A 24,560-nucleotide genomic window follows, 5' to 3' on the forward strand; every position below is an offset into this window, starting at 1 on the left:
AAAATTAAAAATGTTTTTTAATTGTATTAAGGTGTTTTAAATTCATTGATTCTTGATTTTTGCATATTATAGAAAATATGCTAAAAATATTTTTAAATGTTTGTTAGAAGATTATTATGTGCATCGTCATCTCATTGGAACGCACTTTGTTTAGTTCTGTGGGATTACTAGTTTCAAGATTAGATTGGCTGGAAGATTTCGTGACCACTACTATGATCCCAATCGAAAAGAAGAGTAATACATTGAAATGTGAGGAATATAGGACCATTAGCCTTATTTCACATGCAGCTAAGATATTACTAAGAGTGTTGAATGTGAGACTTTATGGAAGACTAGAAAGATCAATTGGGAAAGAGCAGTTTTGGTTTAGAAGGGGGAAGGGAACAAGGTATGCTACCTTGTTCCCTTCCTATAAGCTATAGGATTAATAAGATTGATTGGAGAAAGATATATTGAAAAGCAAAGATATTTATATGTGGTCTTCATAGATAAGGAGAAGGCATTTGACAAGGTGGAATGGGATAAATTGCTGAGAATTTTTAAAGGAAAAAGGAGTTGCTTGGAGGGAAAGGAGAGGAATAAGAAATCTGTACTTGTCACACTAGATAAAAATAAAGATTGGGAATGAGTTACCGGAGGAAAGCAGACTTGAGAGAGGGTTGTGGCAGGGATGTTGCATGCCACTGACTCTGTTCAACTGTTACCTAGATGCGATAATTGAAAAGAGTCTAACTGGTAATAAGGGTGTAAATATTGGAGGAAGGAGGATAGAGTGCGTTAGGTACATGGTAGTGATTGGTATCACATGACAATGGTAGTGTTGGTAGAGTGTGAGCACATGATGTATGAAATGTTGAGATGAATAAATTAAACCTGTGAGGAGTATGGGATGAAGATAAATATAAAGAAGACAAAAAGCATGATAATTAGCAAATCAACCAAAAGGGCAATGATTAGGATTGGGGGAAAAGTTGAGCAAGTGTCATCGTTCAAGTACCTGGGGTGCATCATTAAGGAAGATATAAAGTGTGATCAGGAAGTTAAAGTACGAATTGGTTGAGCAAAGGAAGCATTCAGCAAAATGAGGAGAGTGCTATGTAGCAAACTAGATGTGTGACTAAGGAAAAAACTTGCGAAATGTTTTGTGTAGAGTGTGGTCCCTTATGGGGCAGAGACATGGACTATTAGGAAGGGAGAGGAGAGAAGATTGGAGGCCTTTGAAATGTGGGTTTGGAGGGTGATGGAAAAGATCAACTAGATGGAGAGAGTTTAGAATGAGGAGATGCTTCATAGAGTAGGAGAAGAGAGGGTGATTATTGAAATGATAAAAAGAAGAAAATGCAGTTGATTGGGGCACTGGCTGAGCTGTGACTGCCTGTTGGTGATGGCATTGGAAGGATTTTTAACGGGGAGGAAAGCAAGAGGTCAGAGACGAATGAAAATGATATACAATATAAAAAGGGAAGAAAGTTACTATAAAATGAAATGGATGGCACAGAATCAAGCAGAATGGAGGGTGGCCATGTGAGAACCTGCCTTTGGGCAGAACACATTATTTTTATTAGTTTCAAGAAAATCTGTCGTTGCTTACTAAATTTTTTAATTATCCTTTTTTTCTGTAGTTATTTTTATTGTTACATATCATCATCCCTTTACACAGATGTTGTAAATCTGTATGTTGATTATTTTATTTTGTTGCTTTAACAATCTTTACACCAGAAATCCTTATGAAGTAGATCAGTTTGCTCATGTGTAAACATAACTAATATTTGTGACAAATTATTGGTATTATTTTTTTTTTAAACCTTTGGTAGTTTTAATCCATAAAGCTAGCTACCAATGTAAATGATAATTTACTGTATATATGCTATTACTTATTTTTAATTAATAATGCATGTTTCACTAATTGCTTGGTTACTAGACTTTTCTTGAGTTGATTGTGGTTAGTTTAAAATGAACACCTGGCTAAGGAAAAAATTCCCTTAGATTACTGTATAAAGTATGGTTGAAACTATATAAAACCATAGAATAAGACTTCACCTTTCATAATTATATTTCTGTAATAGTTAAGTCATTGGTTTTCTTTAAAATTTGTCTGTTGATTGATGGTATAATATTTGTAAAGAATGTTATTGTTACTGGGTATATGTTTCATGGATTGCCATTATTTTTACATAGCATTTATTTTTCCTTCGATTGATTTATATCATTTGAGATTTAATTTATCTCACCGTTATCTTTTTGGCTTTTATTATTAATGTGACTCAGATATTAGGAAATTAGACTTAATATTTGGATGAAACTACGAGTACATACTACATACTAAACTATACAATTCATTGGAATAAACTGCAGAATATTCATTTGATGGACATGAATATTCTATGTCATTTGTCCTATCCTTTATCTCCTGGTTATGATGTCACAAGTTAAATACACTATCATAAAAAAGAACTGTTTAGTATAAAATTATTAGTTTCAGAATTTTAGTATTTGTTATTATTGAACCAGAATTACATGAACTTTAGGTACATTTTATCAAAGTTATCTTAGTGCAGGTCTTGTTTGGTTGGTATGAAGGTGGTGGTTTGTTTTATGTACTTTGTACCAAGTTAGCATGATCACTAAAAATGCCATATTTTAATAATAAATAAAGGTAACTTGATATAAAGACAGTTGACATCTTAAAATTAAGTTATTGTATGGTTATTTAAATCTAACTCCTGTAAAAATTTTTAATTTCTTAACTTTAGATGAAACATGTTATTAGTTTCATCAAAGCAACTTTAGTTTTAAAAAAAAAATTTAGGGTCTATTAACAAGATACTGTTGTATTTGTCGACTGCTTTGAGTAGCTTAAATTAGATTGCAAGTAATAAGATTTTACTTGATCAGGGACTTATCCTTTTTAAATTATACAGTAATTTTACATTATTGGTCTTTAATTTGCAGAAAAAAAATTTACAAAAAGAAAAAACATAATTTATTGATAGGAAAATATGGTTTATTTTAATCAATAAGTTAGCTTATGAATGTATTGAAGTTTTTTTTTATATACAGGCTAAGTACCACCAGCTTTAAGAAAGAAACCAAATAAATACTAACATAAACGCAAATATAGTACTAAACTATTCAAAATTTCAGTTAATAGTTAAATATCATAATATTTAAGAAAAATCCTTAGTTTCTGATTGTTGTGAAATTAAAAATAGTTCCAATTCTTTTATTTCAGGCTCCTGAAGGGGAAACTCAACCAAGTACTGAAGTAGATCTCTTTATATCAACAGAAAAAATTATGGTTCTAAATACAGATCTCAAGGTATATTTTGATTTAATTTAAACAATTTAATTTTAATTTAAACAAGACCTTTTTAGTTATATACTTCTCATTGTGATAAATGTTAACTAAATTTTTCTATTCACTCTAACTGAATTCATTAGTTGTTACTCTGCATTCAATTATGTTTTGTGTGATTTATGAATAAATAGTATATAAACTGTATAACTGTAATAGTATATAAACCGTATAACTGTATCATTATAAGAAAAATATTTTAACTTATTTCAGGAAATAATGATGGACCATGCATTAAGGACAATCTCGTATATAGCAGATATAGGAGATCTTGTTGTGTTAATGGCACGACGTAGATTTGTACCACATGATGTTGATGACCCACCTAAAGTAAATCGTACTCCTAAAATGATCTGTCATGTGTTTGAAAGTGAAGAGGTAATTCATTAATTTTTTACGCTGTGTAGTATTATGAAATTGCTTACTAATATAGAAATACATTAGATACCACTTATTGTCAGACCTTTAGGTTTTACCAACCTTTGGTATCTTCTCTTCTCTTATTTCTAGAACTATTCTCCTCAAACATGTCACAAAATAAATACAGTGTTTTTATGTCATAATATATGAATTGACATGTTAAATAAATGTTGAAAATAAAGATCCTCTTTACATACAATGTTACATTAATTATACAGGGTGTCCCATATAAAATGCAACCCAACCTTATATTGGTAAGTATTGAAATAATAAAAAGGCATGTGTAAATGTAAATGTAATCTTTATTATTATATCCATTACCTTACATTTAGAGTAAATGTTGGAAGTGGCCGCCATCTTCTTGAATACAAGCTTCAATTCTTTTTACAGCGTTTCTTGCAACTTTTTTCAAAGTTTGTGGCTGGATATTTAATACAGCTTGTTCAATATTGACTTTCAATTGTTCAAGTGTTCGTGGTTTGTTGCTGTAGGCTTTTTCTTTGAGGTAACCCCCATAGAAAAAAATCCGCCGCAGTCAAATCTGGAGATCTTGGTGGCCACAAGCCTCCGATCGATAACACGATTACCAAAGAATTCCTCAACGAAATCAGAAGTTGAACCTGTGTAGTGCGATGTCGCACCGTCATGTTGTAGCCAGCAGTGTCTGTCTTCCTCTTTCAAGAGTGCAATGAATTGAAATAAAATATCCTGATATCGTTCTGCATTAATGGTGTACTCGAAAAAAATAGGACCGATTATTTTCTTCAGCGATATCGCGCACCACACGCCCAACTTCTGCGAGTGTAATTGTTTTTCGTGATAAACGTGGGGATTTTCAGCACTCCAAATTCTACTGTTTTGGCTGTTTACGTAGCCATCCAAATGAAACCGTGCTTCATCTGTGAAAAAGAACAAATCCATAACATTAATTCCCTCACGCAGAAGTCGACGGAACCATTGGCAATATTATAGCCGTTTTTCTTTGTCGGGCTCAAGAAGTCGATGAACCGTTTGAATGCGATAAGGTCGTAATTGTAATTGTTTGGTCGCCCAATGAACAGTTGATTTAGACAAATTAATTTCAGCAGACAAACATCTGATCGATTTATTTGGCGAGGCAAGTAATCGGTCTTTGATTTCAGCGACTATCTGTATTCAACACTGACGCAGATCTTTTGTGTTCCTTGTTATTAGCAGAACCAGTCCATCTAAATTTTGCAACTAACCTTAATGTTTTGTTAGGAGCTGGTTTATTCGGGTACTTATGGCGAAACAAATCTTGCACTGCAACCACTGATTTCGTACTAAAGATACGACTCAATAATAATGAAAACACGTTCATCTAGCAAAAACACCAACTTGTCTCTAGCAATACACTGAACGTTATGATTGCATTGTTGTTACTATCGCTAGTGTTCTACTCTGTCGCCGCGATATTCAGATGTTAGACGAGTCCATTTCAGTAACGAGTAGGGGAGTAAGGTTGACTTTTGACATTTCATGGATGAGTGGTTGATGGGTTGTGTTTTATATGGGACACTCTGTATATAGATTAGTATTTATATGGTCTAGTGGTGAAACGTCTTCCCAAATCAAGTGATTTAGAAGTTGAGAGTTCCAGCATTCAAGTCCTAGTAAAAGCAGTTAATTTTATACAGACTTGAATACTAGGTCATGGATACTGGTGTTCTTTGGTGGTTGGGTTTCAATTAACCACACATCTCAGGAATGGTCAAACTGAGACTGTACAAGACTACAGTTCATTTAGTCATTTACATATAAAAAAAAGTATATTTTTCCTTTTCTGGGTAGGAATATCTTATTTGCTGTACTATAGCTGATAATCAATCTGTTTATTTTAATTGATTTCTCTGAATTTCATAAATATTATCCATCTGTTTCTCAAAAAAATTGTACAAATTAAATCGCTTTTTATTATGTGTAAATAACAAAATCAAGGTAGTGTTTTTATAACAAGTGTCCCACTTTCTGTCACTATACATTACATTTACAAAGAAAACTATTAAAATCAGGACTATAAAAAAATTGTTTTAAGTTAAACATAGTAGATAACAAATGACAAATTTTTAGACAATTTTTGATGACAATTTTTTAGAATGGTTGTGCTGTAAGTAAAAAACATGTGGTATTTGTTCTTATGGTATATATTATTGATTTTTAAGGTAAATTTTGTTGAATTTAGATTTCTTGAATTTCTCATTTTCATACTTCCTGATTTGACAACATTTTGCCAGGAAAATTTTTTTTACCTGATTTATCAGATTTAGTTAAATCTTCACTCTCTTTCCACAGTTCATAGTGATTTTTACTTTGACCAGAATTATTTAAGTTTCATACTATTTTTTACAACCCCCTGTTATGTTTATGTTTAGTGTTTACTGTATGTAAAAATGTAATATTGTTAATATTAAATGTAAAGATTGTAAAATCATATGCTCTTTGGAAAAATTAATCTTTGTATTACTTTAATGTTGTGAAACTTTTGTGAGCTGCTATTTTCAAGAAAATTATATTAAAATATTTTTCATTCTTACATGATTATTGTTGTTTTTATATAACTCTGTTTAAACAATAGTATAGTGAAAAATAATAGAATTTTTTTAATCTTTTGAGAACACGTAGTGCTCTAGTCCTTGTCTTATAAATTTTTCAAGTACAAAGAAAACAAGGTACTTTATTTATTTTTTTATTTTTAACAGCTCAAAAACAAATATATATCTAGTGACAAAAATTAAATAGATAATGTTAAATTCAATAATTTTACCATATCTCACATTACTTTTAAAATGGATGCTCATTTCCATAAATTGCTAAGAATTAGTGTGTTTGCCAATTTTATAAATTTATTTTTTATGTATGAATGATATTCTTAATTAACGTAAATTTTTTATATGAAAAAAACGTGATGCATTACTCGTAGAGTAACTCTTATACTGCTGTAGTTATTACTCTTATAGTGTTGTAGTGTTAACACTATTTATGTACTCATACATGTTGATTGAACACAGCTTTTGAAAAAGATTAGACTGAAGACAGCTTTTTAGATTGCTTGTTTACTGGTTAATGAATGTTTTTAATAAGGTGTTACCTTACCTTGCCAACAAGTCTTTCTCTTTCTAGTTTGTATACATTCAGACAAAATCCATCAGAAATGTTATCTACCACTTGTTTTGAAGTTGAATTAAAAATAATTATCCAGTTCTATTAGACAGAGTATATTAACAACTAGTCATACAAGGTTGTTATAAGTTAAAACCTGTATGTAGTACAATTTAATATGATTTTTATTATATATAGTATAAACTGTACAGTGACAGCATTATTGTATAACTTGTATAGTATAAATAATTTATATTACTTACTTGATTTTCTTTGATTTAAGAAATTTGATGCATTGATTTATTTGATGTTGTTAATTAAAAAAATATACATTTTTTTTATTAGGCTCAGTTTATTGCACAATCTATCGGTCAGGCATTTCAAGTGGCATATATGGAATTCCTTAAAGCTAATGGCATTGAGGATCATAGTTTTGTAAAAGAGATGGATTATCAAGAAGTTCTTAATTCACAAGAGATATTTGGAGATGAACTTCAAATGTTTGCTAAAAAGGAAATGCAAAAAGAGGTTAGTAACATATACTGGTCAGGTTTTGGATACACATAAATTGAAATTATTTTAAATTTTATTAAATAATAAACTTTTAAGTTAAAGATTTTTTATTATAAATTTTATTAAATAATATGTATTTTTAATAAATTATTTGTGGCATACAGATTGATCTTTCATAATCAGAAGTAGTAAAATATCTTACACAAAAAAAATGTTTAATTATGAAACTAGATTTTTAAGTGATTTTATAAAGAAAACACGTTGGAAAATGTATATTATTCTTGGTTATTTTTAAAATCTGTTTTTTTTAAATTCTATTGTTTGTTTTTTTTTGGGGGGGGGGAGGTGTTAATAATGTTTCTGAAGCATTTTTCATATCTTTACAGTAATTAATGAGATGGAATATTGTTCTCAGTTGTAATCCTATTAAAACATTTTGAAGCTTAGTTACTAACATACTTCTATTAAGCCATTTTTTCATCAATATTTTTCTAATGCTTTCTGAAATTTGTCAATGTTTTATTACCTGATTAATTTTAAAATCGTTGTTGTTGTGACATGTGTCATTATTTCTGAGTTGTTACTAATTACTTCTACTTTCTTCAATCATGGAAGGTAACAGTTCTATCCAAAATTTTTGAATAATTGTTTTCAATTCATTTTTCTTTTAACATGCTTGCTATTAGTCCATCATTTTAGAAATAACACACAAGTGTTCTTTGTATTTTAGTTTGATGGCTTGAATAATGATTTGGTCCATTGCTTATAATGTTGGGAAATCATTATGATCGGGTGTCCTGGTCATTTGTCAATTAATAATAGTCCATTATATTGAATTAAGTTAGTAGATTTTAGGATATGAACATAATCAGAGTGAATACATTTGAAAACTAAATCAACACTTATGCTCATTTTCTACTCACAATGAAAATTTTTTGGAATATTGTATTTTTACCTTTTCCTGTTTCTGACAATTTTACCTGGCAGAACTTGCCATTAAAGGTCACTCTTGTCATTATTATTTACTTGTTTTCTTTCAAATTCAGCTTGTTAAAATTTGGAGAAATCTCTTTGTAAATAGATCAGCAGCTGCGTAGTAGCTCAAAAGCCTTCCTGGTAATCAATAAACTTAGCACATTCATTGTAATCATACATACAGATGTATCTATTGTGTGAATGTTTTTTTTTTTAGGTTAAGTGCCAGTTTTAGTTCATTGTAATAAAATTGTAATCCAGTTATTTAAATGTAGGATTTTCATCGATTAAAAGTTCATTTCTTGATAAGATTAAGGAAAAATTTGAATTAAAGGAGGTTCAGATTACCAAGAGTCTATATTAATATTATAGTACATTAGTATAATATTTAGTGTTAATAAAAGTGAAGTTCGGAAAGCATTAGCAGTAGTAGTAAAGTTCTTGAATCAAGCCTAAAAATGTAAATTTGCTCATTTTTGTTTTTTTTTAAATGCCTGTCATCCTCTTGAAAATAGTCTCTGTGAGAGTATATACATTTATTGCAGCATCTCTTTCACCTCTTAAAGGATCTCAAATCCCTTCTTAGCAGCCATCCAACAATTCCTGCAATTTGTTTTTCTTTTACAGTATCAAAGCAACAGCCTTTCAGTTTCAATATTAGTTTGTGAAATAAAGCAAAGTCAGAGGAGCCCAGATCCAGAGAGTATGTGATAACCATCAAGTTGTTCTGTGGTTTTGAGACAAATATTCAGAGGTGTATTGTCTTGGTGCAATATCCAGTTTTGTTTTCTCACATTTCTGATATTATTCACTGCACGTCTTCTTTCAAGTGTCTCAAAACATCACAAATGAAGGTCAGAACTCAATGACACCAGCAGGAAATCTCTATGAAGGTTTTTGATGTTGAGCACACAGCAAGTATGCATTCTGTAGCACTTCCTGAGTTGCCACACCTTCCTTTTTTAGTCTCAGTGACATCAGGTTCTTCCACTGTGATGTTTGTTGTTTAGTATGGATTGTAGCAATAAACCCAACTTTCTTCTCCAGTTATTATGATTACACTAGAGATGAAAGTAGGGTCATTGTTAGCCATGTCATGAAACTCATGGCACACATCAACATGCTGCTGCTGCTTTTAATTAAATGTCATTTTTTTGTTAAAATTTTTTGGCAAGTCCCACATTCAATTGCAACCACAACACATGGACTGTTGAATGATGGTCCAAATTTTTTTTGAGTTTCCAAATTTTCTCTACATTTTCTGGGCTTTTTCTTGTGAATGATCATCCATCTTCAAGTGACAATCTTTCAGCCTTGAAACGAGCATACAATTTCAAGCCCTGTTAATGAAATTTCCTTGAAAATTTTACAAAGCATTCCAAAAATGTCAGTAGCTGAATATCAAATTTGTACAAAATTTTATGAAGGCATTTTTTTCAAATTTATTTTTCATTGGAGACAAACACAAGGTTACAAGGTTATCATATTGTGCACATAATGAGATCATTTGGCAAACTGATAGAGAATACTGATAGAGGGGGAGTAATGACTTCCATTGTCATCACTGTTATACTGGTACAATATAGGAACGTTCTGATATCACCTCATAAACACACAGTTGCACAGCATTTATAACAGGTGTCTGATGTATTATAGTTAACTGTTAACAGTACTTTGCAGGGGATAATTGCCATGTACTTTGCAGGAGATAATTACCATGATAGAACATCATAAGTATATACCGTTGCTGATCCAGGAATCCATCCATACTGAGCTTTCTAAACTTTGACAAGTAATATAATACACGTATCAAGTATTCTAGGATTTATAGCTGCAATTCCTTTGATTAAAAAGTTTTTATTTTAAGAGTGAGGGTCGTATAAATTGTAAAAGTGTGTCATTGTAAATTGTAAGGTGTGATAGACAGCCATAACTGTGTTTATTTGCCTTCAAACACATTTTTTAAATTCCATACCTCAATAGTATTTTGAATTATAGTTGTAAAATAGGGATATATAATGACAATTTTATTTCATTTTATCTTTTGATTTAATTAACTGTTGTAAAGTTATTTGAAATATTCAGTATTGGACACTAATAAATAACTAATAATTTATAAATTATGAATTTATAGAAAACTATGATAAATTAAAAGTATGTAGATTAATATCAATTTTATAATATTTTACAAATTTAAGTAAATAAATTTTTATTCTTTTTGGAAACAAATAACAGTCTATTTTATTATTTTTATGTGTTTTTCAGGATTATCTTATTTATAAATAAACTGTGTTTATTTAATAACTTTTGTTTATTTTCCAGGTTGTTGTGCCGAAAACAAAAGGTGAAATCTTGGGAGTTGTGATAGTTGAATCAGGCTGGGGTTCTATGCTTCCAACAGTAGTCATTGCAAACTTAGCACCAGCTGGCGCTGCTGCACGTTGTGGCCAGCTCAATATTGGTGATCAGATAATAGCTATAAATGGTGTCTCCTTAGTCGGATTACCATTATCAACCTGTCAGAATTATATCAAGGTGAGATACATGAGGCTACAATAATGTTATTACATTTAAAAATTTTGGATCTTTTCATTTTTTCAATTGTTAATAATTGTTTTCTAATGATTTTTTTGTTATATTAATACTTAGTAGCTACTGGGAAGGAAAATTGAATTTTATTTTCCATTTTCCTTGGAATAACATTGTCCTACTTGACTGTAAAGTATTACTGGAGGATGGAAAATATTGTTTTTATTTATGAAAAACATAAAACACTAAACATTTTTGAAATACTTTAAAAAAGCTTATTATAATTTTAGGATGTTAAAATTAATGCCAGAACTTAAAAAATATTGTGATAAGGCAGATGTGAAAATAACATAGTGTTATTGAGTACAAGTTATAATTTTAGTCTATCTAAATTATATATTCTTCTCAATTAAAAATAAATATTTTAATTATTCATTTAACAGGATACATAGGCTTTTCTCCTCTACGTAGGCTTTTAACAACTATGTATAAGTACTTTAATGACTGTGACAAGAAAAGTGATGGTAAGAAAAAATTATACTAATTATGTATTCAAACCAGTTGAACAAATTGAATGATATTTGGAAAGAATGTCGTTTCAAAGCAAATCACAGAGTCTATCAAATGAATCAACAAACAGGTCATATTTTATTGGAAATCGTGAAAATGTGAAAATCAAGTTAATTTTGCTCAAATATTAAGTGGTTATAATGTAAATGTTTACTGCATAAAGTCATTATTACTGTTACACAAGTTGTACAGCTGTGTTTAAAATTTTGAGCTGATTACACTATAATGTATGTTTGGTGGTTGGTTTATTTAATTATTATTTTTAATGTTCAATTAATTCAAATACCATCCTTTTTTACTGAGTCAAATACTTTTTTACATATCAGAATGTCAGATTCACATATTTCAAGCATATTGAACCTTATAATTGATATTTTCATTCTGCTCATTGCAGAGAGTTTGCCTCAGATTCTTTAGATGTGACATCATAATAAAGTACCTGAGAAATTGTGTAAAGCAGTAAATTATTATATATCCCTTCTGTAGAAAACAATTTGTTTTATACAATTCACCCAGTCTTCACTATTACAGTAATTCATTAGTCTTTACTCAGTAGGTGGTCTTATTTCTGTAGGGGAATTAATAAAATAAATATTCAGCTTTTAAAATAAAAATGAAAAAAAAGATTAATATCATCTGAGGATTAGCAGTTTTCTCAGTTAAGAAAAAAAATGAGCCAGCAATTTATGAGTATTTTATTTTATAAGTGTTTTATTTTCTCCTATTAAAGAGTGATTTTTAGGAAAATACTTATTTTTGTCTTTAAGATTTTGTTAGAACAAAAATACATGTCAATGATAACACCTCAGAAATGATAATTTTTAAATTTAGAAAAGAGCATACATTGTCTGTATATTTGTAACAATAGATGCAATTTTTTTTTTTTTTTTTTTTTTTTGTTATATTGATTGTAATATCTTTTTTTTTAGAATTCCAAGACACAAACAGTTGTTAAATTAACAGTTGTACCTTGTGCTCCTGTTGTAGAAGTAAAGATTAAAAGGCCAGATACAAAATATCAATTAGGATTCAGTGTTCAAAATGGAGTGGTAAGACTTTTATTCTGTTTACTTAGAATTTGAGTTTGTAGAGAGATTATTATGAGTATGTGCATTTATCATAATAATTACTTACCAATGTGATTTGACTTACATTAATAATTAATTTTTAACTTTTCATTGATTTATTTACCATGTTTGTAGATTCTGTTATTACAGATCATGTTAAATGCAATACCAAATCCAGCCTGATCTCTATTAACAGATTTGTTTATTTTTTATTATAAATATTGGGAATGGTGTGGTTTACTGTATAATGAATTTTATCTTGATCTGCATTCAGCCATTTTTGAATATTTTCTCCTGTGCTTTGTAAAGTATTTATGTCAACTGTTCTCATTTTACATGAAATTTTTTACTTCTTTCACTCTTTTCAATTTTCAGCCTATTGGAATAAGCCATTTTTCTAATTATAACTTTTAAATAACTTGTGTTAACACTGCTGCCAAAATCCACTTGATCAAAAAAATAAATATTGTTGTATTTTTTTAAAACTGTGTGTAACTATGACTCCTTGACCCATCAACTGTATTAAAATGATGAAGGGGAGGCATTTTTAAACAGTTAACTTTTTTTCGTAACAATTCATAAAATGATTTTGATCAATAACTTGTGCCACAGTCAAATAAGGAAAGGAAGCTCTGTTTGTCTGCACCCTGCATTCTAGTGACTTATTTAGATGGTTTTTTGTGGTTTTTAAAGTGGAAAAGTAGTGTGGTTTACTGAGATAAGGTTACAAAAGAAGTGTTTAAAGTTTCATGATTTTTGGATTATGGATTGTACCATAATTTCGATTTTTCTGTGTGCATTAGTTTTTCACATATAACCAGTATATAAGTTATTGAGGTTAGAGAAGAAATATTCTAAGTCAAATAGATAGGGAAATAAAGTCAGTGATGTTAACTTCTATCAGCAGTAAACAAGGACTTGGGACAGTTTTCCCAAGGTAAGCGAGAATTATTCTAAGTTCTTGCACGCTTTTTTTGTGTCTCGGGTCCTTTCGGACCCCCTGATCCCCCACCCATCCATTTTTTCAAACTTTTTTGGGGGGATACATTTTTGAGGATCCCCTCAAAAAAAAAATTTGGACCATATCCAATTTTTTTGAACCTATTTTCAAGCAGATACATTTCACCTATCCCCTCAAAAAAAAACCTTACCCTTCACAAACCTAGGCTTGTGGGGTATCAGAATATGAGGAGTTTCACAGAAGGTGTCTTTTTTTGTCAACTATGCCGCCCCGGTTCAGGGTAGAGCAATGAGGGTCATGAAAACCAGGCACATCTACAGAGGGTCCACAAGCGAATGTTGGGTGTCACGGCAGGTACAGTGCGGTGTGCATGTTGGCTTCAGATTTGCCAATTGACCTGCAAGTTAGAGTGCAAGAGTTTTGTTAATGATGGTATGGGGAAGAGTGAGGCCTAGGCTAACGTAACGGAGACATGGCGTGAAAGATGTATGACTGGAAATGATGCACCCTGGACAAGGAGATTAATCACAGACTAGACATGTGGACCTAAAGGAAATATGGTGATATAAATTTTTATATGTCACAAATGCTGTCCGGCCATGGAACATTTGAGAATTACTTCAATCAATTTGGCAGGCAGGACTCTCTGTATTGCATGTTTTGTGACAGAGAGGACACAGTGAATTACACCATATTTATATGTGCAGAAAGGCATCTTTGGCGGACCCAAGCAGGTATCGACAGATTAAGACTCAAAAACCTGGAGTCATTCATGCTGTCCTCAGAAGAGACGAGGGAGCCTTTGACATGTACGCTATGAAGATGTTATGCACTAAGGACACTGAAGGGAGACGCCATGGACTTAAGCGTAGGGAAGGGCAAACAACCCCATACATGAAGGCCAGTATGCTTAGGTGTGCCAGTTCTGATGAGTAGATGGGGACTCCAGGGGGCTAGCGTAGATCAGAGATAAAATTAAAACAGAGACCCAGCCGTTGTGTAGAGCCTGGGAATGACATAGTCGGGCCTGGTTACCCCTCCGGGGATTAGAGGTAGGCAAAATAAAGATCAAAAGATCAGATATTTGATCTGATGTGCCGGATTTACTGCCAGTGGGTGGGGAAGCTCCTGTTGAGTGAATGGATACTTCCCTGGGCTGAACTTTACTTAATTGTGTCGGCCCAGGGAAGTAGGGTGTAAAAAAAACTCTTGTGCCTCTGAAATATTCTTTTTGCCTGTTTGAATCATTGATGGTGAACTATGAATTTACATTTTGGATTACTATTTAATTTACTTCTAGGCAATTTTAATAATACCTACTATAGTAGGCTGTATATGCATGTATTTATAGTAATAAATATAATACATTCATATAACATATAATATGTACACTAAAACCCCCATTATGGCTTCATCCCCACTAAATGGTTACTTTTATTTCTGTCATGGACAGGGAATATTTTGCATTTCATTCTGTCCAGACTGTCCAAGGGATTTTGCCCCCTGGATCCTCCTGTGTTTATTAAACTTATGCTTGTGAGAATAATAATGATAAATAAACTTCAACTATGTTCAACTTTATAAAAAACTATCAGTGTATTGTAATTTCTTCAGAGCCACAGTTTGGTCAGTACAGGACCACTAATTGGATTTAGATTTCCCATCGCAAAAATATTTATCTGAAGAGTGTTTGCTAGCCCAAGTTGAGTGAATATCTTGTTCGGTATAATCAGAAATGGAGAAAGTTTGCAATCATTGTTTGAAATTTTTTTACGTTTCTTCATCCATTTTATAGGTCAAATTTAAAAAATCTAGAAATTGGTTTTTAAATATTTACATGAAGATTACACATCCTAATATTAAAGTTATTGTCATTTTTTACAGAGAAATTAAAAAAAAAATAGTAAAACTTAATGTTTTACCCCATTTTAACCCTTTTAAACTCTGAATTTAAAAAATTTTTAAATTGTTTTTTTATATTCACATGAAGATTGGTATTCACATCAAGTTGATATCTTAATTTATTATAAAGAAATTCTTAAAAATCTGACGTTGGCACCAAGTGACTGCCTTGCACACCTATTACATTACATTTTTTTTTTAAATTTGTAAAATAAAAATAAAAATTTTATTTCATTAACGACTTCTGACATTTTTTTCATAATTTTTTTGTTATTGAATTATTTATTGTAATAAATAATTATTAACAAATTATTAACAGAGGTTAATAATTATTAACAAATCAATATATTTAAATTAGAAAAAAAAGGAGATGAAATCTGATTTTGAACCCTTGTAAGATCCAAATATTTCATTAATTAAAATTTTATTTGGCTATAACTCTGGAACCATTGAAAATAAGTACCACTTATGATATATAGTGAAAAGCAATCAATCAGGGCTTATTACTGCAGTTAAGCAAAAGTCCAAAATCCAAAAAAATTGGATTTTGGGCTTTTTTGGAGACTTTTGGTCCAGTTGATTGCAATCAAAAGGGGAGGTGAACAACTAGATATTCACAGTCCTAAAATTAAAATTTCAACACCCTTTGGGTTATTGTTTTTGAGTAATGCGACATACATGTACGTACAAACTTCACGCTGAAACTAGTCAAAATGGATTCAGGGATGGTCAAAATCGATATTTCCAATCAAAATGAAAATTTTTTGCAATCACAATACTTTCTTTACTTCGTACAAGGAAGTAAAAAATAGTAAATTTCATTGTTACTCAATTTTAACTATTTAAACTCGGAATTTAAAAAAGTTACACCGTTGGAAGAATTTGTATACAAATTTTCATCAGTTTATCTTGTGTAATTTTTTCTGGGAATTTATTATGAATCACTGAGCATATTATTTTATATATATATATATATATATAAAATTACTTTTGAACCACAAAGTTTTTTAAAATCAAATTTATCTGTATAATATTAACAGAATACTGAACAATAGACAAAAACTGTTTTTGTAAAAAAATTGTTTAATTTTATTTTATAAACAATTTGTTATTTTCTTATTTCACACGTTCTTTTCTGTAAAGAGGAATTCAACTCGATAACAAAAATTAAAAAAAAAAATGAAATCTTTATTTCTGATTTCAAACTCACTTTAAATACTGCAAAGTGTGTGTAAGTGTGTGTGTGTGTGATGTTTGTGGTTTTTTATGTTCATTTATTGATATGATAAAATCTGAATTTGCACATAGTAATACAGAAATTCTCATTTTATTCTTGAATAAGCCATTTCTGTAAGGTATGAGTAGTAGCTCATTTAAAAATATTTAAGTTCTCAGAAGCTATTTATTACTATAGGCTACAATTAATATTACTTTAAAAAAATCTAGTAAAAAATCTACCTTGATTGATAATATCCCAAAAGATTATCTTCATAATAAAAAAGGGAACTAAATAACCCTATGTTGTGTAGTTCATCTGAATCATACTAGTTTTCTTTTAACTATTTTTTACAATAGTATAAGTAAAATTTTATTTTATTGAAATCAATCTTGGTACTTACGTATTAACGCCACCGCAGCTACAGCTTTATTTAAAAACAAAGTAGTCAATCGGATTTTGGTGGAAAATGGGCCGATATAGAGTTTAACATACATTCAGAACAGTCTCTTATTAATTTTAATAAATGGTTATTTATATTTACTTATTTTATAAATATAATTTAACCAAACTTAGCCTACGCTTGCTTCGCTCGCTAATCTTGACTAATTAACGGAGTGTTTTGATTATTTAAATAATAAATAATTGCAATAATTACTAAATTTATTAAATAAATACTCAAAAAATTATGGTGTTAATTAGTCAAGGTTAGCAAGCAAAGGTTAAGCTTGGTTAAATTATATTTATAAAATAAATAAATATAAATAACCATTTATTAAAATTAATAAAGAGATGTTCATTTTCCACTGAAATCAGATTGACTACTTTGTTTTTAAATAAAGCTGTAGCTGCGGTGGCGTCAATACATAAGTAACAAAATTGTTTAGCCAATATTTTAGAATGAAAATAATGATAAAGTTAATTAATAAAAAATTAAAATTTATAGATTTCCCAGAACTCTTTTTTAGACTTACCTCTTTTTTTATCTCTTATTTGTTGTTGAATAAATTATACCTTTTTTTTACAGATTTGTAGCCTGCTACGAGGGGGAATTGCAGAAAGAGGAGGTGTTAGAGTCGGACATAGAATAATAGAAATAAATAACCAAAGTGTGGTTGCTGTGCCTCATGAAAAGATTGTAAATTTATTAGCTACATCAGTTGGAGAAGTAAGTAAACGGTGATAATTACATTTGAGAATAAGTGCTTGTGCCTAAACAAGAAAAAATAGGTAGATTGAATGAAATTTGGATGGATATTTTTCATAATTTTTTTCTAAGGATGTAACTTACTTCTTGTAGAAAGATAGGAAGTAGAAAGCAAGATATATCATTCTCTGCTAACAGACTGACACAATGTATACTTTTCTGCAAAGTAGTAATACATTTTATAAAATTTACAATTGTTATAATCTCAAAACAAATTCTCTTTCGATATGAATAAATTTAAACAATGTGTTTGATTTGTATAGATTTATATGTTCTTGTTTCATAAATCAGAATTTTTCCCTGGATATTATGAAAGAAATTATCTTAATTGAGAACTACAAATTATAAAACCTTAAAATATTTGTAAGTATGGTATAAATAAAGTATCAGCTAAGTGGTTATAAATAGTGCTTAAAAAGACAGAGAGTTTTTCCTACTTCTGTCTCCAGATGTACAATTTTCTAAACACCTGTATTAAGATAATGGTAATGAAATCAGCATCATTATCATTTTACAGATCCCTTCCAGGAATAGAATCTTTTGTAATATTTTTTATACATTATATTTTCTCTTTTTTTTCAATTGTTTGTTATTTATTGTTGCATGCCAAAGTTTTTCTTGTTTTACTGTTTATTGTAAGCCTGTAAAATATTGTACAGATACTGAATTTTAGGCCTTATTTTATTTACACTTTTATTCATTTTAAGTTTTTTAAATTAAGTAGGTATTAATTTATTATAGTTAGTTTGAATTTTACCATCTATTGATACAGTAAATAGTAAGTTTGTAATTATTCATCTGATACAGTTATATATCATTTTATGTATTGTGTTTTTAAAATTTCATAAAATATCAGGCATCAATTGTAAAATCAGCTTTTTACAAAGAATAATTTGGAATTTAGAAGTGATAATTCTAAATCAGCATGTCAAATAAATAGAGATTGCTAAAGTATGTATTATTAATTAGGAATCAAGATTACAATCAAAAACTATTCACAAAAATGTTACAGCAATTGTACATCAGTAAAGGCTGGAAAGGTAAGTAGAAAAATCAATGAAAACAAGAAATGATAATCAATATTAATTGATAAATAAATAGAACCTACGACACTGCAATGAGTATTCACTGTTTTAAGAAGAATAAAAAGTAAACAGCTGTTATCATTTTAGGCAATCCCAATGGAAATGGTAAATTTAGCTTAAATGCATCTAAACCTCAGATTAAGATTGCCCACCTTGAATTAATGGTTATATCTAATAAATCAGTTGTATCGATAAAACTTGTCTCAAGAAAGCTAAAAATAGTATGAACATTAAGCCAGTTAAAGTGTTATCCTCATTCACAAACAAAATTTAAGGGAGGGGACAACTGCTCTGTGTTCATATAATTGAAACTTTTGTCCTATAATATTTTGTTTTATTTATAATGTTCGTATTATTTATTACATATTAACAATCTACAATATAAATACATTAAATAATGCTAGATATGAAAAGATAAAATAAATAAAATTGGTACAAAATAAATAAATTGGAAGACATTAAGTAAAATTGAGTGCACGTTTATATACATGTTAAATGGAAATGCAGAAATTTCAGATTATTTTTTTTCTTTTTTAATTAGTATTATCTAAAAATTTGTCAACAGAATAATATTGTTTCTTTAAAAGAAAGTATTTTATGTTTGTCTTAAATAAATAAATAAATAAAAAAACAGAAACATTTTTTTTGTTTAATTTGGTTCAGTGTAATTTATTAAAAATGGCAATGGAAGCATAATATAGTATTTTCTTGTAAGCCAGAGTACTGTTTTGAATCAATACAAAAGTTCTGTTGAAAAGTGAATATTTTTACTCTAAGTGACTATTTTTTTTAGTAAAGTAACTGAAAAAGAAGATTGTATTTAGTAAAGCACATTCATAGATATAAATAAATACATATTAATAATTTTAATGTACTAAACATTTGTCATCATTCATATATATGAGTTTCAGACAATGAACTCAAAACAGCCTGTTTTTAAATCTTGAAAACTTGTTCAGACTTTATGAGGGAACCCCCAAGACAATATTTTTAGATGGAATTGTATGCAGGCATAAAATATATTTAGTTATGATAAGCTTAGACTTAAATTAAAATGCTTCACAGCAGTTAAATTTTGTTGCAAAAAAGAAATTCAATGTATATTATTCCTCTGTATTGTTAAATAATATTTTAAATTCTACTAACATTAACCAACTAGTACAGACTATTGAAGTAAAACATTTCTTACCTTATTATAATGATAGTACTGTCGCGGGATCCTGCATCTTCATTCACAATTGAATTCATTTTATTAAATTGCACGTTAAAATTAAAATATTGAAAATTAACATTTCACTAAAATAAAACTATGCTAATGGTGTAATGTTCATAACTTATTTTATATTAATATACAATTTAATAAAATGAATTCAATCATGACTGAGGATGTGGGATCCCATGAAAGTACTGTCATGATAAAATTAAGGTAAGAAACATCCCAATAGTCTGTACTAGTAGAATTTAATATATATATATATATAATATATAAAATAATAAATGCAATTTTTTTCATTTTTCATACACTAATATAGAATGTAATATATATTATTATTATTATTTACCGTGAATTAATATTTTAAATATAATGTTTATAGATTCTAATGAAGACAATGCCAACTTCAATGTTTCGGTTACTGACAGGCCAAGAAACACCAGTATATATTTAATGATTTGTCAGGTTTATTAGAATTAATTAAAGAAATCAACATCATCATCCATAATCACTGCAGCCTCCTCAGCACACACATTCACATCACAGCAATCAGCGATTAAAATGACAGCTGCTACCACAGCCATTCAGTTTTCTGCCTTCTAATACTTTACTTAAAAGAAATAAAACAGTATGGCACACAGTCAGTATGTATCGTTACCATTGAATCTCGCTATTTTATAGAATGTGCACAAAAAAAAAGAACTAAAAAAACTGCTTTGTCACAATTTAATCAATCATATTTATGATAGGCTACATTAATGTGAGCGAGCCTTTTTTGGCTTATGTGATAAAAATAATTGAAACCATTATGTGGTGAACTTTCATATCATAGTTTATAAATTGACTGCCAAATTAAAGAACATGTGAAAAAAGTGATTTATGTTTATTGCAGTGAAACATTTTTTCCAGCATCATCGAACTTAAGAATTGTTTAAATACCTAAATGGCAACTGTATTATTACAAATTATGTATGGTATTTGTTGTCTATATTTAAAGAAAAGTTCTTTACTTGAAGTGTAAATGAAAATAGTGTTAAATAACCAAAGAATTTTTATATAAGCAAATTTTGTTGTTTGATTTATTATTTATTACTTAGTGATTTTTATTGTTTTTTAATTGCATTTATTTTTTAACTGTTATATTTTTTACTTTTTTAAGTTTTAAAAATTTATGAATAATATCTAGTATTACTAAATCTTACATTATTCTTATTGTTATTATTAACCTTGTTGTCTTCATTGTACATCGTACCAGTACAGTACTTTCTTTTGTTCACATCATTAGACCATTTAATTATTTATAATTTCTTTGAAAATGTTTAACATACTGGCAACACATATATTTCTTATCAAGTTTTAATTATTTGTAGAAAAAAAAATTGTTTTAAAATTATGGTTGCTAATATCACCAAACATATTCTGTGCAGAAGAGTTAATCTTGAATTTCCCTTTAATAAGCCCATTTTTCAGTTTCTATTTGCAACAATTGCTTATACATATTAAAAAACATTTATATTACTCCAAATTTTTTTGACTGAATTTTCATATACTGGATAGTAGTTATATTGATCATTTTACAGTTTATGAAGTTATTTGTTTATTTGGTATAAAAGCCAAACAATAAATAAAATAACAAATAACATCTTCACAACAAACCAGTAACACTAATACTGATATTAATATTAGTATGGTAACAATACCAGTAATGTTAATAATTTGTTTTACTAATTAGACTGATATTTATTATTATGTATCAGTTTTATAAGTCATGAATAAATAAATGAAGTGACTGAATGACTTTTTTTAATGATGAAAATTTATAAAAAAAAAAAAAAAAACAAAAGCTACTTTATTCTATTCATAAGGTCACTTAAAATAGTAATTTATTAAAGAATTGAGCTATTATTAAAGAACACTAACTAATCTGCATTATATCCTGCATATATATAAATTATTGAAAAAAAGAAAACAGTAATATCATAATTTTAGTTAAAAGAAATGCTGTTAATGTTTTAATGATGCTGTTATATATTTTACAACAAAATATACTTATCAAAATTAAAAACTTATGAATTAAACATTTATAAGATAAATAAAAATGTTTAACAATATATACTACTGCATATATATTCTAATTACAGTTATTTGCAGACTATTTTAAAGGGTTAAAATACTGAAAACATAAGGACAATATAAAGTAATTTATAAGATTAGTATTACAGCTTAATTTATAAACAAAGGTATAACAAGAGAAGGTGAAATTAATTATTAAATTGACTTTTAGGCATTAAATCATTATTCATTAAAACATCTGCACAGATTGTATTAAAAATATTATGAAAATGAATAACCATGTAATATGTTCCAAGCAAAGAACATATACAACTTCCTGAAGATACCTTTTTTTTATTTTTTGTAGGCATTTACAAAAATGATTCAGGTGTAAAAACAGATATGTTAAATTATATAAATATGATTTTTAGTCTCTATTGATATTTTATTGCTGAATAACAATTAAACTTTTTTTTTTTATATATATTAGTATAGTAGAATTATTTGTGTTTTTTACATTGTTTTGCTGTAATACTGTGGGTATTTTTATTTTGTAATAGGTAAAGATTTTGTATTTGGCCATATTCAGTTGGTCATAGTGATATAATTTAAAGTTTTTTAAACTTTTTTTTTCATTTAGAACATATGCACTCAAACACACAGAGATTTAACCCCCTCATCCTGATGTTTGTGATATTCCATAATGAATTTCATTGAGCATAAATTAATATTTTGTGCAGGTTTAAGTAATTTGTTTATATTTTGTAAATAGTTTATAGTTTTTTCTTTTTACCTTATTAAGATTTCCTTCTCATAAAGTTATAGAGTATGTACTAAATAGGTATACCAGTATAAAATTTGTTTTAATTTTCTATCCACAATTATGAAAATAATTCTAATATAAATTCTATACTAGTAACTAACTGATTTAAGATGGTGAATAAAAAATATAGATTGATGTTATTTGTAGGAGATGATTGTACCAATACAATGTTAGTAAGTTGGTATAATTTTAATTTTTTTGTTCGGATAAGTTTATAAAATAAGAATTCTTATACATCTGAACGTTAATATTTATTTTTTTAAAAACTATGTAAATATGGAATCAAAAGAGGTTAAAGAGGGAGTATGGAAATGAGAGTTTGAAAATCATTAATTAAAATTAGTTAGTAGCTAAATTGTTTATTCGCTAATTTGAAGAACATGTAATAAAACTTATTTAATGATTTTTTATTGTATAGGAGTACTCCTTTAAAATTCTTTTAAGTACAGATTTGACAAACTAGTTAGATCGATTTTTGGAATCAAGTATTGAAAAGATATCTATCAGTCTGAATGTGCAACTATTATGTGATGACTTAGAACCCAGATTCATATTAAGGTAAAGGTTGCTTGCTGATTTATATAAATTTTGGTATTTACATTACAAGTGTATTTCATTAATAGGGTTTAGGTAACTGGCTGCCTTGGAATTTTCTTTTCACTCAGACTGCTTTTTGAATTTTATTTAATTTGTGTGGGAAGTTATTATATAAAATTTAAAAAAGATATATGAGAAGGGAACCTTATTAAATAAAATGTAAGTGAGGTGTTAGATGAAAACTGATACACCCAAATTGGAAATCAGATTTAAGATTTCTGTATCCCAACTACCTATCAAACCTGGGGATCTACTCTATGCTAATATCGCCAACTGTTGTCAACAGCCTCTGCTATATTAATATAAATTTATATAATTATTATATATTATATTGTTGTATATTATGTATGTAATTATGTTTTATTGATTTCTAAGGAAATCAATAAATATCCTTTATCCTTTTTGTTTACATCTGTACCACCATCCTCAAGCTTAATAAGTTAACCAAATTAGAAATTTGATTTATTTAGAAAGTATTCATTTTAAAGAATATTGGATTTTGTTAACAACATCTCTGTTCACATTTATGGAAATTATTATTTTATAATCTGAACTAAATTCAAAATTTTTATCTATTTTTCTACCATACTTCTACTAAATAATTTTGATTTTAGATTTTTGAATTTCAATTTTTTGATTTCCTACGTTATCAAAATTCAACTCACTGGTACATAAACAAAATACAGGAATGAATTTATATCGTAATTAAAAGAACCTATTTTTTCATTGGTCTCTGTGACTTAAAAGTAAAGATAATCATATTATACAGTAAGTTACAGTTTAGATTTGCTATTTTTTCATTTGTTATCGTATTTTTAAATCATTAAATTAAGTTAACATCTTTACCAAAGTTCTTCAAAATTTCTGAGGATTCCTTATCCTTAGAAAATGTACTGTGTGATCCACTATGGAACTTTATAGTCCAATTTAAGTTGTTAACTTACCATACATTCTT

General features: G+C 28.5%; 1 protein-coding gene across 6 annotated transcripts in view; it reads left to right on the plus strand.

Annotated features, from left to right (window-relative positions):
- LOC142321950 (uncharacterized) overlaps nucleotides 1-22,092 on the plus strand; it is a 520,381-nt gene extending 498,289 nt beyond the window's left edge. For all 6 annotated transcript variants that reach the window (XM_075360498.1, XM_075360499.1, XM_075360497.1 and 3 more), the window contains 7 exons: nucleotides 3,233-3,319; nucleotides 3,569-3,733; nucleotides 7,241-7,423; nucleotides 10,706-10,918; nucleotides 12,412-12,531; nucleotides 17,656-17,796; nucleotides 20,516-22,092. In XM_075360498.1, the coding sequence (XP_075216613.1) occupies nucleotides 3,233-3,319; nucleotides 3,569-3,733; nucleotides 7,241-7,423; nucleotides 10,706-10,918; nucleotides 12,412-12,531; nucleotides 17,656-17,796; nucleotides 20,516-20,587 (981 nt within the window). In that variant the 3' untranslated portion in view covers nucleotides 20,588-22,092. The remainder of the gene's footprint in view (nucleotides 1-3,232; nucleotides 3,320-3,568; nucleotides 3,734-7,240; nucleotides 7,424-10,705; nucleotides 10,919-12,411; nucleotides 12,532-17,655; nucleotides 17,797-20,515) is intronic.
- Nucleotides 22,093-24,560: the final 2,468 nt, after the last annotated feature.

The sequence above is a fragment of the Lycorma delicatula genome, chromosome 3 (assembly GCF_047948215.1).
Source record: "Lycorma delicatula isolate Av1 chromosome 3, ASM4794821v1, whole genome shotgun sequence".
Classification (NCBI taxonomy): Eukaryota; Metazoa; Arthropoda; class Insecta; order Hemiptera; family Fulgoridae; genus Lycorma; species Lycorma delicatula.